Source organism: Oncorhynchus nerka, linkage group LG8, assembly GCF_034236695.1.
Source record: "Oncorhynchus nerka isolate Pitt River linkage group LG8, Oner_Uvic_2.0, whole genome shotgun sequence".
NCBI lineage: Eukaryota > Metazoa > Chordata > Actinopteri > Salmoniformes > Salmonidae > Oncorhynchus > Oncorhynchus nerka.
The window spans coordinates 39,586,600-39,601,210 of NC_088403.1; the positions used below are offsets into that span (position 1 = coordinate 39,586,600).

The 14,611-nt window shown below is 40.5% G+C and overlaps 1 protein-coding gene across 1 annotated transcript in view; it reads left to right on the forward strand.

The window, feature by feature from the left end:
* Window positions 1-8,936, forward strand: part of LOC115133298 (sodium/potassium/calcium exchanger 2-like) — a 181,431-nt gene extending 172,495 nt beyond the window's left edge. The window contains exons 8-11 of the mRNA XM_029666385.2: window positions 1,041-1,175; window positions 1,509-1,598; window positions 2,733-2,899; window positions 4,617-8,936. Coding sequence (XP_029522245.1) covers window positions 1,041-1,175; window positions 1,509-1,598; window positions 2,733-2,899; window positions 4,617-4,866 — 642 coding nt within the window. The 3' untranslated portion in view covers window positions 4,867-8,936. The remainder of the gene's footprint in view (window positions 1-1,040; window positions 1,176-1,508; window positions 1,599-2,732; window positions 2,900-4,616) is intronic.
* Window positions 8,937-14,611: the final 5,675 nt, after the last annotated feature.

Sequence of the window (14,611 nt, forward strand, 5' to 3'; positions counted from 1 at the left end):
ATTTACAGTATATCATGACATTATACTTTTTTTTTACTATGTGATCAGCTTAAATGCAGACTACATCTTGCTCTCTCGGGTCTGTTCTGGTAGACTGTCATTACAATCACTTATTGCGAACTTTGTAAAAATGTCTAGTTAGCTACAGTACAAAATCAATGACCTATCAAAGTCAAAACTATAATTTCATATTTGGAAATTACTCCAACACGCTCTACACGTCTGGAATCACTTTTGCAAGTACCGCAAGTACACAGTACATTTTCTGCTCCACCTTTGTTGGTGTAGGCTAGATGTTGTCAAGATCTGTGCAGATGCACCTGCAGATGAGCCGAAAATACCTAACTCGTCACTGCTCAGGTTCTTAAGCTTGTTCCGCGTGTTTTAGGGAGAGGAAAATGTCTTCAATATTGTGACAATAATGCAATATATCAGGTAACTGGGTCTGGAATTTTGGCCAGAAGAGGCCTGCTTGGATTAATGTCATGCGGTGAGACAGATTTCTGTGTTAATGTGAGCCACTGCCTACTTATCTTTAGAAGTTGAGGTATCTCACTTGTTTGGCATTCTGATAACCACACTGAAGGTGCAGCAGTCCAGACATTCGATCGTGTGCCAGCACCTGATGAGAAGAGTGTCAGGCTCATCCAGGCTTGGAGCAATCTTCCAAACCACTGTCATCAAACACCCCTCTCTCAAGGTCACAGAGAGTGAGGGAATGCCAACCAACTCTATAATCATTTCCGAAGGCCTTAGTTGTCATTATTATTTATCATCATCATCATAATATTCATATTTTTTTCCCCAGAAAGGCCTGGCTGACCCTGACTGCACCACAATTTGAGCACAGATCTCCCAATTTCTCCAAACCAATTTCACATTTAACTGTATCAATACTGCAGGTTTCTCTTTTCTTTGAATTTATTGCATTATTCCGACGCACCTGCAACGAGAACTCAGATGTACGAGTGCTGTATTTAATTTTGAAACTGTATCGATACAGAAAGCCTCTCTTTTCCACACTTGCTCTCTTTTCTTAGGCTGAGGATGAGGAGGATGAGGACCAGCCTCTGAGCCTGTCCTGGCCAGATACCATGCGCAAGCGTTTCACCTACCTCATCATCATGCCCATCGTCTTCCCTCTGTGGCTAACACTGCCTGATGTCAGGAAACCAGTAAGTTATTCCCCTCCATTTCTATCTCTTACTGTTCCAGTTTGTCAGATAGAGAAATATCCCCAAATGGAACCCTATTCCCTATATAGTGCTCTACACACTATGGGCCCTGCTCAAAAGTAGTATAGGGAATAGGGTGCATTTGGGACGCAGACATAGAAAGACTCATGTTTGGTATGAATTGTATCTGTCTATACTTATTTAGCTATAACTGGTCAATAATAAGTGTGATGTGTTGTTTGCTTTAGATACCTGTAGAACAATAATATTGAGGCTTCATTTGTCATTTACGCCTTTAGAGTAACCATAGCCTTTTCCTCCTTTGTCTAACAGACTGCAAAGAAGTTCTTTCCCATCTCATTTCTGGGTTCTATCTGTTGGATTGCTGGATTCTCCTACTTAATGGTGTGGTGGGCTCACCAGGTACGTGGGGTGCACTGGGGGCTAAATTAATTGAACCATTAAGGGTTTTTCACACTACTGAGCCAAGCCAAACCAAGCTGTACTGAGCTGGCCTAGTTTTGCATCCACCATAGTTGCTGAAAAATTTGAGATTAGAACAGTACTATACTGAACAAAGATATAAACGCAACATGTTGGTTTCATGAGCTGAAATAAAAGATCCCAGAAATGTTCCATTTGCAAAAAAACGTATTTCTCTCAAATGATAAAAAAGAAACAAATATTCTCCATCCACCTGACAGTTATGGCATATCGAGAAGCTGATTAAACAGCATGATCATTACACAGGTGCACCTTTGTCACACAACACAATGCCACAAATGTCTCAAGTTGAGGGAGTGTGCAAATGGCATGCTGACTGCAGGAATGCCCACCAGAGCTGTTGAAAGATGATTGAATGTTTATTTCTCTACCATAAGGCGCCTCCAACGTCATTTTAGAGAATTCGGCAGTACGTCCAACCAGACTAAAAACCGCAGACCACATGTAACCATGCCAGCCCTCCACATCCGTCTTCTTTACCTACGGGATCGTCTGAGACCAGCCACCTAGACAGCTGGCAGTATTTCTGTCTGTAATAAAGCCTTTTTGTGGAGGAAAAACGAATTATGCGCCCCTGCCCAGTCATGTGAAATCCATAGATTAGATTATTTCAATTGACTGATTTCCTTATATTAACTTCAATTCAGTAAAATCTTGAAATTGTTGCATTTATATTTTTGTCCAGTATACATTTAGTGAAATCGTGTTTCCTTTTGTAAAGACGCTAAACCACCTCCCACAGAACAGAACACTAGCATGTTCACAAGCAAGTGACAGGACCTATAGGTAGTTAGAAAAGGAGAGGGATATTCAGAGGGTTAGAACACTGTGATATTGTTATCAGCAGCCTTCCGCTCTTTGGACTGTGTAACTACACCTCTCAATCAAAGCTAGACCACATTAAATAGTCAGAGTTCATGAATACAGGGATTTCAGCAGAATATGAAAAAAGAAAACCCCAAAATATGTCAAAGTATAGCTGTTTAATTCCTTAAACCTCACCTCCACTTAAAATATTTATTTACCCCATTTTTTTCTGTTTACTCTTTACAGGTTGGAGAGACCATTGGGATTACAGAAGAGATTATGGGCTTGACTATATTAGCAGCTGGTACCTCCATCCCTGACCTAATCACCAGTGTCATTGTTGCACGGAAGGGGCTGGGGGATATGGCCGTGTCCAGCTCTGTGGGCTCCAACATCTTTGACATCACTGTTGGGTACGCTTTTGTCATCAATACTGTGATCACTCTAATTTCTAATTACCGTAAAATTGCAATTAATAGCAAGGGTATTTATTTGCTTAAATCACTGAACACAACAGGCACTTATTAGAGAGAGGCTTCTAATGCACACAGATTTTGCTCATTTGCATAGTTAATTGTTTAGTTCCAGCTTTTACTTCTAGCATTTTAATAAATGTTTTAATTTCCTGAACTAATGTGTTATCATTTACACACTATCTCACATTTCTTTTGTCTTAATATGCCTCTATTTAAAAATATATTTAATTAATTTACAGAACATAATAATAATTATTCTCCTTTCGGCACTTCTTGCTTTCACCATTTCTAGGGGGGGGGGGTCTGTACCCACTAAATAGTTGACTGTTTTTGTGCTTGCCAGCTAGCAGTTCTCAGCGGCTACCAGTTTCTTACTTTTTTTTTGTCATTAATGAATTATTTAACGTAACAAATCAAACAAATTAAACCTTGTAAACAATTCATGGTAATTTATGGTAACCTTGTAAACAATTCATCAAGAACTGGCCTTTATTTGAAACAGCTGTTTATTTGCTGAAATGAACGCTGTTGCCTGACTATTAAAAAGATACCAACGGATATTTAAGACACTGCCTTTCATTTAAAGATGCTCTATGCAAAAATTTGAATAGTTAGCCTAATTTCAATTTATGTGACAAAACAAGCAAGTATTGTGCAGAGAATAATTGTTCCATCTAAACCGCTGTTGTAACGGTTCTCTTGTGGTGAAGGAGAGTCGGACCAAAATGCAGCGTGTAGATTGCGATCCATGTTTATTCAACAAACGTAACACGAATCTATATTAAACACTACAAAACAATAAACGTAACGAAAACCGAAACAGCCTAATACTGGTGCACATACACACAGAACAAGACCATCAAGACACTAAGGACAATCACCCACAAAACCCAACACAAAACAGGCTACCTAAATATGGTTCCCAATCAGAGACAATGACTAACACCTGCCTCTGATTGAGAACCATATCAGGCCAAACATAGAAATAGACAAACCAGACACACAACATAGAATGCCCACCCAGCTCACGTCCTGACCAACACTAAAACAAGGAAAACACATACGAACGATGGTCAGACCGTGACAGCTGTGAAATATATTTAAGTACTAATTTATTTTATTTTCCTTTCACATTTTGAACATGGTTTATTATTAGATTAGTCTTATTAGCATTTTTGCAGTGCTGGGGGATGTTTTTACATATTACATAGTAACAGTCATACAGTATTACTTTGTTCTTATCCAATAAGTAGCTTTCGGTTTCATTGGGATTAATTAAAATCACACTTCACATCATTTTGATAACAATTACTACCAGATTTATGATAAATGCTTGGTAGACACCAGATACTTTATAATAGGATGTAAAAGTTCATTGAACTTAATTGAACTGTTGTATTCTCAAATTTATTCATTTGAATAAGGTTTGCCCATCGGTGGTGACATGGAAGTTCCCACTGTGGACATTTTGCCAAGGGACTTTATTCATTACAACCCAGAGGCGTCCTCAGGTCTAAACTTCATTCTCAGGTCTAAACTGAACAATAGCTATTATCTAGATTTATTACACAGATATATGTGATGCTGAAAGATAAACTTTAAGTATGGCTGAAGACCATGTAACACGTGTGTCTGTTTATTTTGTGTGTTTCAGCCTGCCGTTCCCATGGCTCCTCTGGTCCATTATCAACAACATGCGGCCTGTGGCGGTGAGCTCTAACGGGCTGTTCTGCGCCATTGTGCTGCTCTTTCTCATGCTCATCTTCGTCATCATCTCGATTGCTGCCTGCAAGTGGCGGATGAGCAAGCTGCTGGGCTTCATCATGTTCGTGCTCTACTTAGTTTTCCTGGTGGTCAGCGTTATGCTGGAAGACAAGATCATCGCCTGCCCTATATCCATCTGAGACCCCTCCACTCCTGCCACAAAATGTTCACTCCTTCTACAGGATACAAGAAGCATGGGGATGGGATAGAGGAAATACATTCAAAAAAAACTTTCAGAATAAGGGCGCGTAATTAGGCTCGGCTGATTCACTGGACGGCTAGACCTGAGCGGAAGTAGATAATATTAATAATAATCATCATCATCATCATGATAATAATAATAGTAATAATACAAAATAATATTATTATTTTGGGGCGGGTGGTTGGGGGTTGTAGATGGCCGGGGTATGTTGTTTTTTGGGATGGGGGGGTGTATTAGCCAGGTAGAGGAGCAACTATGCCGTCTTATGCATGTCACTTGTTTTACTCAGTGTACTACTCAGTGGAATACTCAGTAGATTGAGGAGGCTGAAGGAAGTACACAAGAGACTTCTGACAAAGCTGTGGTGGCTGAGCCTGGCATGAAACACCAGAGGTGCAACAATAATGCTTTCTGCTTCAGGACAGATTGTGAGAAACCTTTTTGAATAAAACTTTGGATGACACTCTTTAACTGGTTTCACTGACTGACCAGATGACTTCACTCGACTTGTCACTCCAGTGTTTGTTGTATAGTGAGTTTGATGATGATGAAGGGATGTTGCTGATACTCCACACAATGTGTGGATTCACACAACACTACAATATGGTTTGGAGCCATGATTATCTCCTCTCTTGTGTACTTAGTGACAGAGCATCAAAATACGAAGCAGTCCAAGCAGTTTTGAATGCAGAGCTGGAGATAGGAACTGATTTTGGCAAATGTATCTTTTGCTTTGTCCAAAAGACTAAAGTTCAAATATTCCATCTCCCCTTCTGGATGTCATTGCTCAACATGTCTGTTTAGAAGATTCATGTATTATTTTTGGATCGACACTATAGCTCTAATTACTAAAATAGTAGTAGCCCAGTTGTACTGTAGCAGTAACATGTACTCTAGGTGTTGGATCTTGCCTCTTCCTGGGTCCTGATAGGCCTACTTATGATCTTATCCACTTCTCCACCCGCCATTGGACATAAGAGTTCATATTGTACAGAGCTTGCCATGCTTCACACACCAATTGGAAATGTAAACTCTACTGGAAATGTTTAACTTGAAACCCAATTCAATCAATTGCAGACAAATGAAAAAAACATAACATAATTGACTCAATGTTTAAGATGGAATATAAGGACAGATGTGGTTGCACATCAATATACAAAGACTACAGATACGATTCAAAATTGAGATAAGTGAATGAAACTGCTACTTTTGTATCAATTTGGAATAACGCCAAGAGATTGGGGTTGTGTCCATTTTCAAACATTTAACAACTCTGACACACAGTGTAAAAATTCTGAGTAAAACCATAGGGTAGTTTAAAAAAAATCTGCACTTGATTGAATTGGCCTTATCTGCAGCCTCTCAAAATATATATTAGCTTCCAATATTCTTCACTCTGAATAAACAAAGCATGTGTAGACTCCGATAGGACACTCATAACCAATATGTAAAGTCAAAATACAGTAGTAGATAAGATAACTGGCACTCGATGTTTGAAATAGTCATAAAATGCTATACTTAGATTAGTGAATGTTTAGCACACTCTTGAAATTAAGACTTTAATATGCAGGCTCCTAGAGAAGTTTATAGGAGCAGTAAAATGCATGATACATTTTCTTGTTATACCTGCCAGAATAATCACTACCCAAAAATTATGAATTCTCAAATATTTAGCATTTCAATATTTCTTTGACGCCAGAGTGTTAGGCTTCTATGTACAAAACGACAACAATATGTATGGTTAATGTCTATCAACCTTGTACAATTTATTTTCAATTGAAGGGTGCTTTTGTCTGCATGTGGGAAGTCTGTATACTCTGCCATTGTAAAAATTGACATTTGATTAACAAAAAGGTATACAGTAATAACAAATGAATGGAGGTTACCAGTATTTTGCAGCAAATGGAAACTTATTATAGAAATCTATAATTATCTATATAGTCAGCAAATCTCATGCAGTCGTTTTCACAGTCACTCATAAACTACAGTACATGGAACATTGACATCACAAAACTAACAGCAATATACTGTATACTGTATGTCAGGGTTGGGGTCAATTCTGATTTTAAAAAATGTTTTAAAGGAGAGTGGAATTCCATTATCCATAAGTATCTTCTGAATCTTTATCTAGACATTGAAGAATTAAATAGGGAACACAGGCAAGGAGGAGGGAAGTCAGCAAGGTTAAGGGGGGGGGGTTAAATCAGTGACCGTCAGGATTGTACATGTGTGCTTTCTGCGAGTATTACCATTGGACCACACAGTCTAATTCAATTCCAGAATTGTATTGGCCACACCCCACAGGAAGAAGAATTTGAATTGAATTAAGTGGAATTGAATTGAATAAAATTCTATGAAATTCAAATGGAAATGTAATTTAATTAAATCCAGAAATTCAGAATCGGCCCAAACCCTGGTATGTGTCATTAATAATTGCATTTCAATCCATTTGACTGCTGTACTTGCCGTGACCTCTATCGTGACCTCTATACCTATACATTTAAAAACGATTTCTCCTGAAATCCTCCAAAATGTCTCCATGTGGCTCACTTTCAGACATCTAAACTGGCCAGACACACCTGCATTACCTCAGTTCTCTCTCTGTATATTAGCAAGAATTGACTGTAAAATATGAATAACTAAATAATGTGAATGTATGAGGAAAAGTGCATGTGAGGAATTTGGGCTGGTTACCCATGGGCGGCACACATGAAATGGAATTATGTACTGTACGTTAACCTTATGCATAACGCAAAAATAAGAAAATACGTAGAAAATACATGTAAATAGAAAATATGCCTTTATAAGATTCCTTACTTGAACCAATCTAGAACAAAACTCATTGGTTCAGGTTTGTATTGTGTTAAAAAAGAGTATTTAATGTTTCAGTGGTAAGAAAACTTTTATCTTTCAGAATATTGTTATAGTAAGCTTGTTCTCATATTATTATAGTATTTTTTTTTAAACAATCAAATATGAAGTCACCCTCAACACTTCAAGGATTCAGTAATATCATGATTGATTGGTTGGATACTTCACCTGTGTGTACACCACATTTGTGTATTGTTTTGCTGGTATAAAAAATTAGGGCTTTAGATACCACATTGCCTCCTGATATTTGTCTATTACCACTACTATTTATACCACTACTATTACCACTATTTTTTTCCGTTTACCTCTACCTGTCTTTAAAGTGTAGGTGCAAAAGTCAAGGGGCAGATTGGGCTGTCACTGCCAAGGAACCATTTATTCTTCCCTGCACGCATGCACAGAAAACACAAGTTAGAAAGCTAAGACATAAGTTGTGAGCATCCCCTCATTCACATTTAGATAATAAGATAACAGATGTTTTCCACACACACCTTTTTTTTTTTAAATCTTCGCTATATAGTGCCCATTGCCTTACCCTGTAGTACGATCCAGAGAAAAGGAGAACTGTGTTTGTGTGGCTAAAATACAGTACATGAATGTGTCAGGCATATTCTGTCATTGAATCCCTCCTACCCACAGTCTCATTAGTCTTACCTCACCAAACCACTTGACTTAACCTTTTTCTCTTAGGTGGGGGTTGAATTCTTGAGATCAAACTTCCCCAACCTTAGTGAAACTGCCATTTCATAGTGCACTTGCACTTTTCATTCAGCCTCACTTTTCCAGATTCCCTCAGTGACATTTATGTCTGGTGTCGAAGGTACTGTCACATAATATCCTATGAGCAGAGGCACTGTTTCCAAAGTTACATGGTATATTGTGTGCAAGCATGAATGCAAAAACAACCAGTTTAGCATGTGAGACTGACATTGATTGCAGATTATAGGGTGAGTCAAACACTAATACACATTTTTAACTGTAAATGTTTTTATTTTATTGGTGTTAATGTAAGATTTATTTAAGGTGTACATATATACAGACAATTAACCATATAATCTAGATGTGTAAAACCACTATGTAAAACTACTGTAAAACACAAAGTATCTAATACAATGAATAAAGGTAACAAGGAAATTATTCAAACTTGAACTTTTGTTTTATTTTCCATTATGTTAAAGCTGCAGTCTGGGATTAGAAAAACAACAAAACTGCCACCCTGCCACTTTTTTTAGTAAACAGTTGAGGGATAGGGCTGCAGAAATATAACCGCTCAAAGTTCATAAATGGGTCCCTAGAGATGGTCTGGCGGTTTAGGCATACGGCATATGACAGATCCCCCTGCGCATCCCGGAGCATGTGACAAAGTCAATGGTACAAAGCCAAAGATATTGATCTGTTTTAAGCAATCAATCTTATGTCATCGTGATGACTATAAACCTTTATACTAACATCACCAATCTGAGATAAAAGGATGTGTAATTCCACTTAATGTTATTGAATTTATTTTATTTTGGGGAACAGACATATACAACAAAATGCACAATGTGGACCCAGAGGATATCACTTAAAAGCATTGATCAAATCACTTGTTTCCAAAGTGGTCCTCTATGGTAAAAACAATAACACAATACAGTGGCAAGAAAAAGTATGTGAACCCTTTGGAACTATCTGTATTTCTGCATAAATTGGTCACACAATTTGATCTGATCTTCATCTAAGTCACAACAACAAACAAACACAGTCCGCTTCAACTAATAACACACATTATTGTAATTTTCTTGACTAAATTGAATACATCATTTTAACATTCACAGTGTAGGTTGGAAAAAGTATGTGAACCCCTAGGCTAATGACTTCTCCAAAAGCTAATTGGAGTGAGGAGTCAGCTAACCTGGAGTACAATCATTGAGACGAGATTGGAGATGTTGGTTAGAGCTGCCCGGCCCTATAAAAAAACTCACAAAATGTTTGTTTGCTATTCACAAGAAGCATTGCCTGATGTGAACCATGCCTCGAACAAAAGAGATCTCAGAAGACCCAAGATTAAGAATTGTTGACTTGCATAAAGCTGGAAAGGGATACAATGTCATGGTTTACTTCTGTTGAAGGAAAGGCGGACCAAAACGCAGCGTGGTTTGTGTTCATCTTGATATTTAATTAAAGAAAGAACTGAACACTGAATACAAAAACAATAAACAAATAACGACCGTGAAGCTAAATGAGAACTGTGATGACACAAGCAATCAACCTAGACAATCACCCACAAACAGTGCAACCCAGGCTACCTAAGTATGATTCTCAATCAGAGACAACTAATGACACCTGCCTCTGATTGAGAACCATACTAGGCCGAAACATACAAATCTCCAAATCAGAGAAAAACAAACAAAGACTGCCCACCCAACTCACGCCCTGACCATACTAAATAAATACAAAACAAAGGAAATAAAGGTCAGAACGTGACATACAAACGTATCTCTAAAAGCCTTGATGTAAAACAAATGGTCTATAAATGGAGAAAGTTCGGCACTGTTTCTACAACGGTTCCTCCTTTAAAAGTTGCATCATGCTGCGGCACACCCTGTGTGCTGCTGCAGCGTTTGTTTAAATAAAAACAAATATTTAACCTTTATTTAACCAGGTAGGCTAGTTGAGAACAAGTTCTCACTTACAACTGCGACCTGGGGAAGATAAAGCAAAGAAGTGCTGCACAAACAACAACATAGAGTTACACATGGAATAAACAAACACGCAGTCAATAATACAATAGAAAAAATGTCTATATACAGTGTGTGCAAATGAGGTAGGATAAGGGAGGTAAGGCAATAAATAGGCCATAGTGGCGAAATAATTACAATATAGCAATTAAACACTGGAGTGATAGATGTGCAGGAGATGAGTGCGCAAGCAGATACTGGGGTGCAAAGGAGCAAAATAAATCAAATAAATAACCGTATGAGGGATGCGGTAGTTGGATGGGCTATTTACAGATGGGCTATTTACAGGTGCAGTGATTTGTGAGCTGCTCTGACAGCTGGTGCTTAAAGTTAGTGAGGGAGATATGAGTCTCCAGCTTCAGTGATTTTTGAAGTTCGTTCCAGTCATTGGCAGCAGAGAACTGGAAGGAAAGGCGGCCAAAGGAGGAATAGGCTTTGGGGTGTCCAGTGAGATATACCTGTTGGAGCGTGTGCTATGGGTGGATGCTGCTATGGTGACCAGTGAGCTGTGATTAAGGCGGGGCTTTACCGAGGAAAGACTTGTAGATGACCTGGATCCAGTGGCTTTGGCGATGAATATGAAGAAAAGGCCAGCCAACGAGAGCATACACGTCACAGTGGTGAATAGTATATGGGGCTTTTGGGACAAAACGGATGGCACTGTGATAGACCGCATCCAATTTGCTGAGTAGAGTGGTTGGAGGCCATTTTGTAAATGACATCAAGGATCGGTAGGATAGTCAGTTTTACGAGGGTATGTTTGGCAGCATGAGTGAAGGACACGTTGTTGCGAAATAGGAAGCTAATTCTAGACTTAATTTTGGATTGGACATGCTTAGTGTGAGTCTGGAAGGAGAGTTTACAGACACTTAGGTATTTGTAGTTGTCCACATATTCGAAGTCAGAACCATCCTGAGTAGTGATGCTGGACGGGCGGGCAGGTATGGGCAGCGATGGGTTGAAGAGCATGCATTTAGGAGAAGTTGGAGGCCACGGAAGGAGAGGTGTATGGCATTGAAGCTCATCTGGAGGTTTGTTAACACAGTGTCAAACGAAGGGCCAGAATTATACAAAATCGTGTCGTCTGCGTAGAGCTGGATCAGAGAATCACCAGCAGCGAGAGCGACATCATTGATGTATACAGAGAAAAGAGTCGGCCTGAGAATTGAACCCTGTGGCACCCTCATAGCGACTGCCAGAGGTCCGGACAACAGGCCCTCCGATTTGACACACTGAACTCTGTCTGAGAAGTAGTTGGTGAACCAGGCGAGGCAGTCATTTGAGAAACCAAGGCTGTTGAGTCTGCCGATAAGAATGTGGTGATTGACAGAGTCGAAAGCCTTGGCCAGGTCGATGAATACAGCACAGTATTGTCTCTTATCGATGGCGGTTATGATATCATTATGGACCTTGAGCATGACTGAGTGAGGTGTATCCATGATCAGCTCGGAAACCAGATTGCATGGCGGAGAAGGTACGGTGGGATTCGAATTGGTCGGTGATCTGTTTGTTAACTTGGCTTTCGAAGACCTTAGAAAGGCAGGGCAGGATAGATATCGGTCTGTAATAGTTTGGGTCTAGTGTCATCCCCCTCCCTTCAAAGGGGGATGACCGCGGCAGCTTTCCAGTCTTTGGGGATCTCAGACGATACGGAAGAGAGGTTGAACATGCTAGTAATAGGGGTTGCAACAATTTCGGTGGATCATTTTAGAAAGAGAGGGTCCAGATTGTCTAGCCCGGCTGATTTGTACGGGTCCAGATTTTGCAGGTTTTTCAGAACATCAGCTATCTGGATTTGGGTGAAAGAGAAATGGGGGAGGCTTGGGCGAGTTGCTGTGGGGGGTACAGGGCTGTTGACCGGGGTAGGGGTAGCCAGGTGGAATGCATGGCCAGCCGTAGAAAAATGCTTATTGAAATGCTAAATTATCATAGATTTATCAGTGGTGACAGTGTTTCCTAGCCTCAGTGCAGTGGGCAGCTGGGAGGAGGTGCTCTTATTCTCCATGGACTTTACAGTATCCCAGAACTTTTTGGAGTTAGTGCTACAGGATGCAAATTTCTGTTTGAAAAAGCTAGCCTTTGCTTTCCTAACTGCCTGTGTATATTGGTTCCTAACTTCCCTGAAAAGTTGCATATTGCGGAGGCTATTCGATGCTAATGCAGTACACCACATTATGTTTTTGTGTTGGTCAAGGGCAGTCAGGTCTGGAGTGAACCAAGGGCTATATCTGTTCCTAGTTCTACATTTTTTGAGTGGGGCATGCTTATTCAAGATGGTGAGGAAAGCACTTTTAAAGAATAACCAGGCATCCTTTACTGTTGGAATGAGGTCAATATCCTTCCAGGATACCCCGGCCAGGTCGATTAGAAAGGCCTGCTTGCTGAATTCTTTTAGGGAGCGTTTGACAGTGATGAGGGGTGGTCGTTTGACCACAGAACCATTACGGATGCAGGCAATGAGGCAGTGTATTTGGAGGGCAGATTGGTTAGGATGATATCTATTAGGGTGCCCGTGTTTACGTATTTGGGGTTGTATCTGGTAGGTTCATTGATCATTTGTGTAAGATTGAGGGCATCAAGCTTAGACTGTAGGATGGCCGGGGTGTTAAGCATGTCCCAGTTTAGGTCACCTAATAGCACGAGCTCTGAAGATAGATGGGGGGCAATCAACTCACATTTGGTGTCCAGGGCACAGCTGGGGGCAGAAGGTGGTCTATAGCAAGCGGCAACGGTGAGAGACTGGAAAGGTGGATTTTGGATTTTTAAAAGTCAAAGCTCAAATTGTTTGGACACAGACTTGGATAGTAAGAAAGAACTCTGCAGGCTATTTCTGCAGCAGATTGCAACTCCGCCCCCTTTGGCAGTTCTATCTTGGCGGAAAATGTTATAGTTAGGGATGGGAATTTCAGGGTTTTTGGTGGTCTTCCTAATCCAGGATTCAGACACGGCTAGGACATCTGGGTTTGCAGAGTGTGCTAAAGCAGTGAATAAAACAAACTTAGGGAAGAGGCTTCCAATGTTAACATGCATGAAATCAAGGCTTTTACAGTTACAGAAGTCAACAAATGAGAGCGCCAGGGGAATGGGAGTGGAGCTAGGCACTGCAGGGCCTGGATTAACCTCTACATCACCAGAGGAACAGAGGAGGAGTAAGATAAGGGTATGGCTAAAGGCTATAGAACTGGTCGTCTCGTACGTTTGTAACAGAGAGTAAAAGGAGCAGGTTTCTGGGCACGGTAGAATAGATTCAAGGCATAATGTACAGACAAAGGTATGGTAGGATGTGAATACGGTGGAGGTAAACTTATGCATTGATTGACGATGAGAGAGATATTGTCTCTAGAAACATTATTTAAACCAGGTGAGGTCACCGCATGTGTGGTAGGTGGAACTAAAGGGTTAGCTAAGGCGTATTGAGTAGGGCTAGAGGCTCTACAGTGAAATAAGGCAATAATTACTAACCAAAACAGCAATAGACAAGGCATATTGACATTAGGGAGAGGCATGCATAGCCAAGTGATCATTGGCTCCAGTGAGTAGCTGGGCAAGCTGGAGACACGGCGATTCAGACAGCTAGCGGGCCGGGGCTAGCAGAAGGGCCAAAGAGGGACGTTGCGACGGAAGACGTCAGTTGTCATTGCTCCCGGCTCCCGGCGCCGCCTCGCTTCGCATTCTTAGGAAACTATGCAGTATTTCGTGTTTTTATGTATTCTTTTTTACACTGTTACCCAGGAAAACTTAAGTCTTATTACATACAGCCGGGAGGAACTATTGGATAAAAGAGCAACGTCAACTTACCAACATTATGACCAGGAATACGACTTTCCCGAAGCAGATCCTCTGTTTTGTCCACCACCCAGGACAATGGATCCGATACCAGCAGGTGACCCAAAACAACGGCACCGCCGAAGGGGCAGACGGAGTAGTCTTCTGACCAGGCTCCTTAGACGTGCACATCGACCACCGCTCCCGAGTAATTCTACTTGCCAATGTCCAGTCTCTTGACAACAAGGTTAGATGAAATCCGAGCAAGGGTAGCCTTCCAGAGAGACATCAGAGATTGCAACATTCTCTGTTTCACGGAAACGTGGCTCA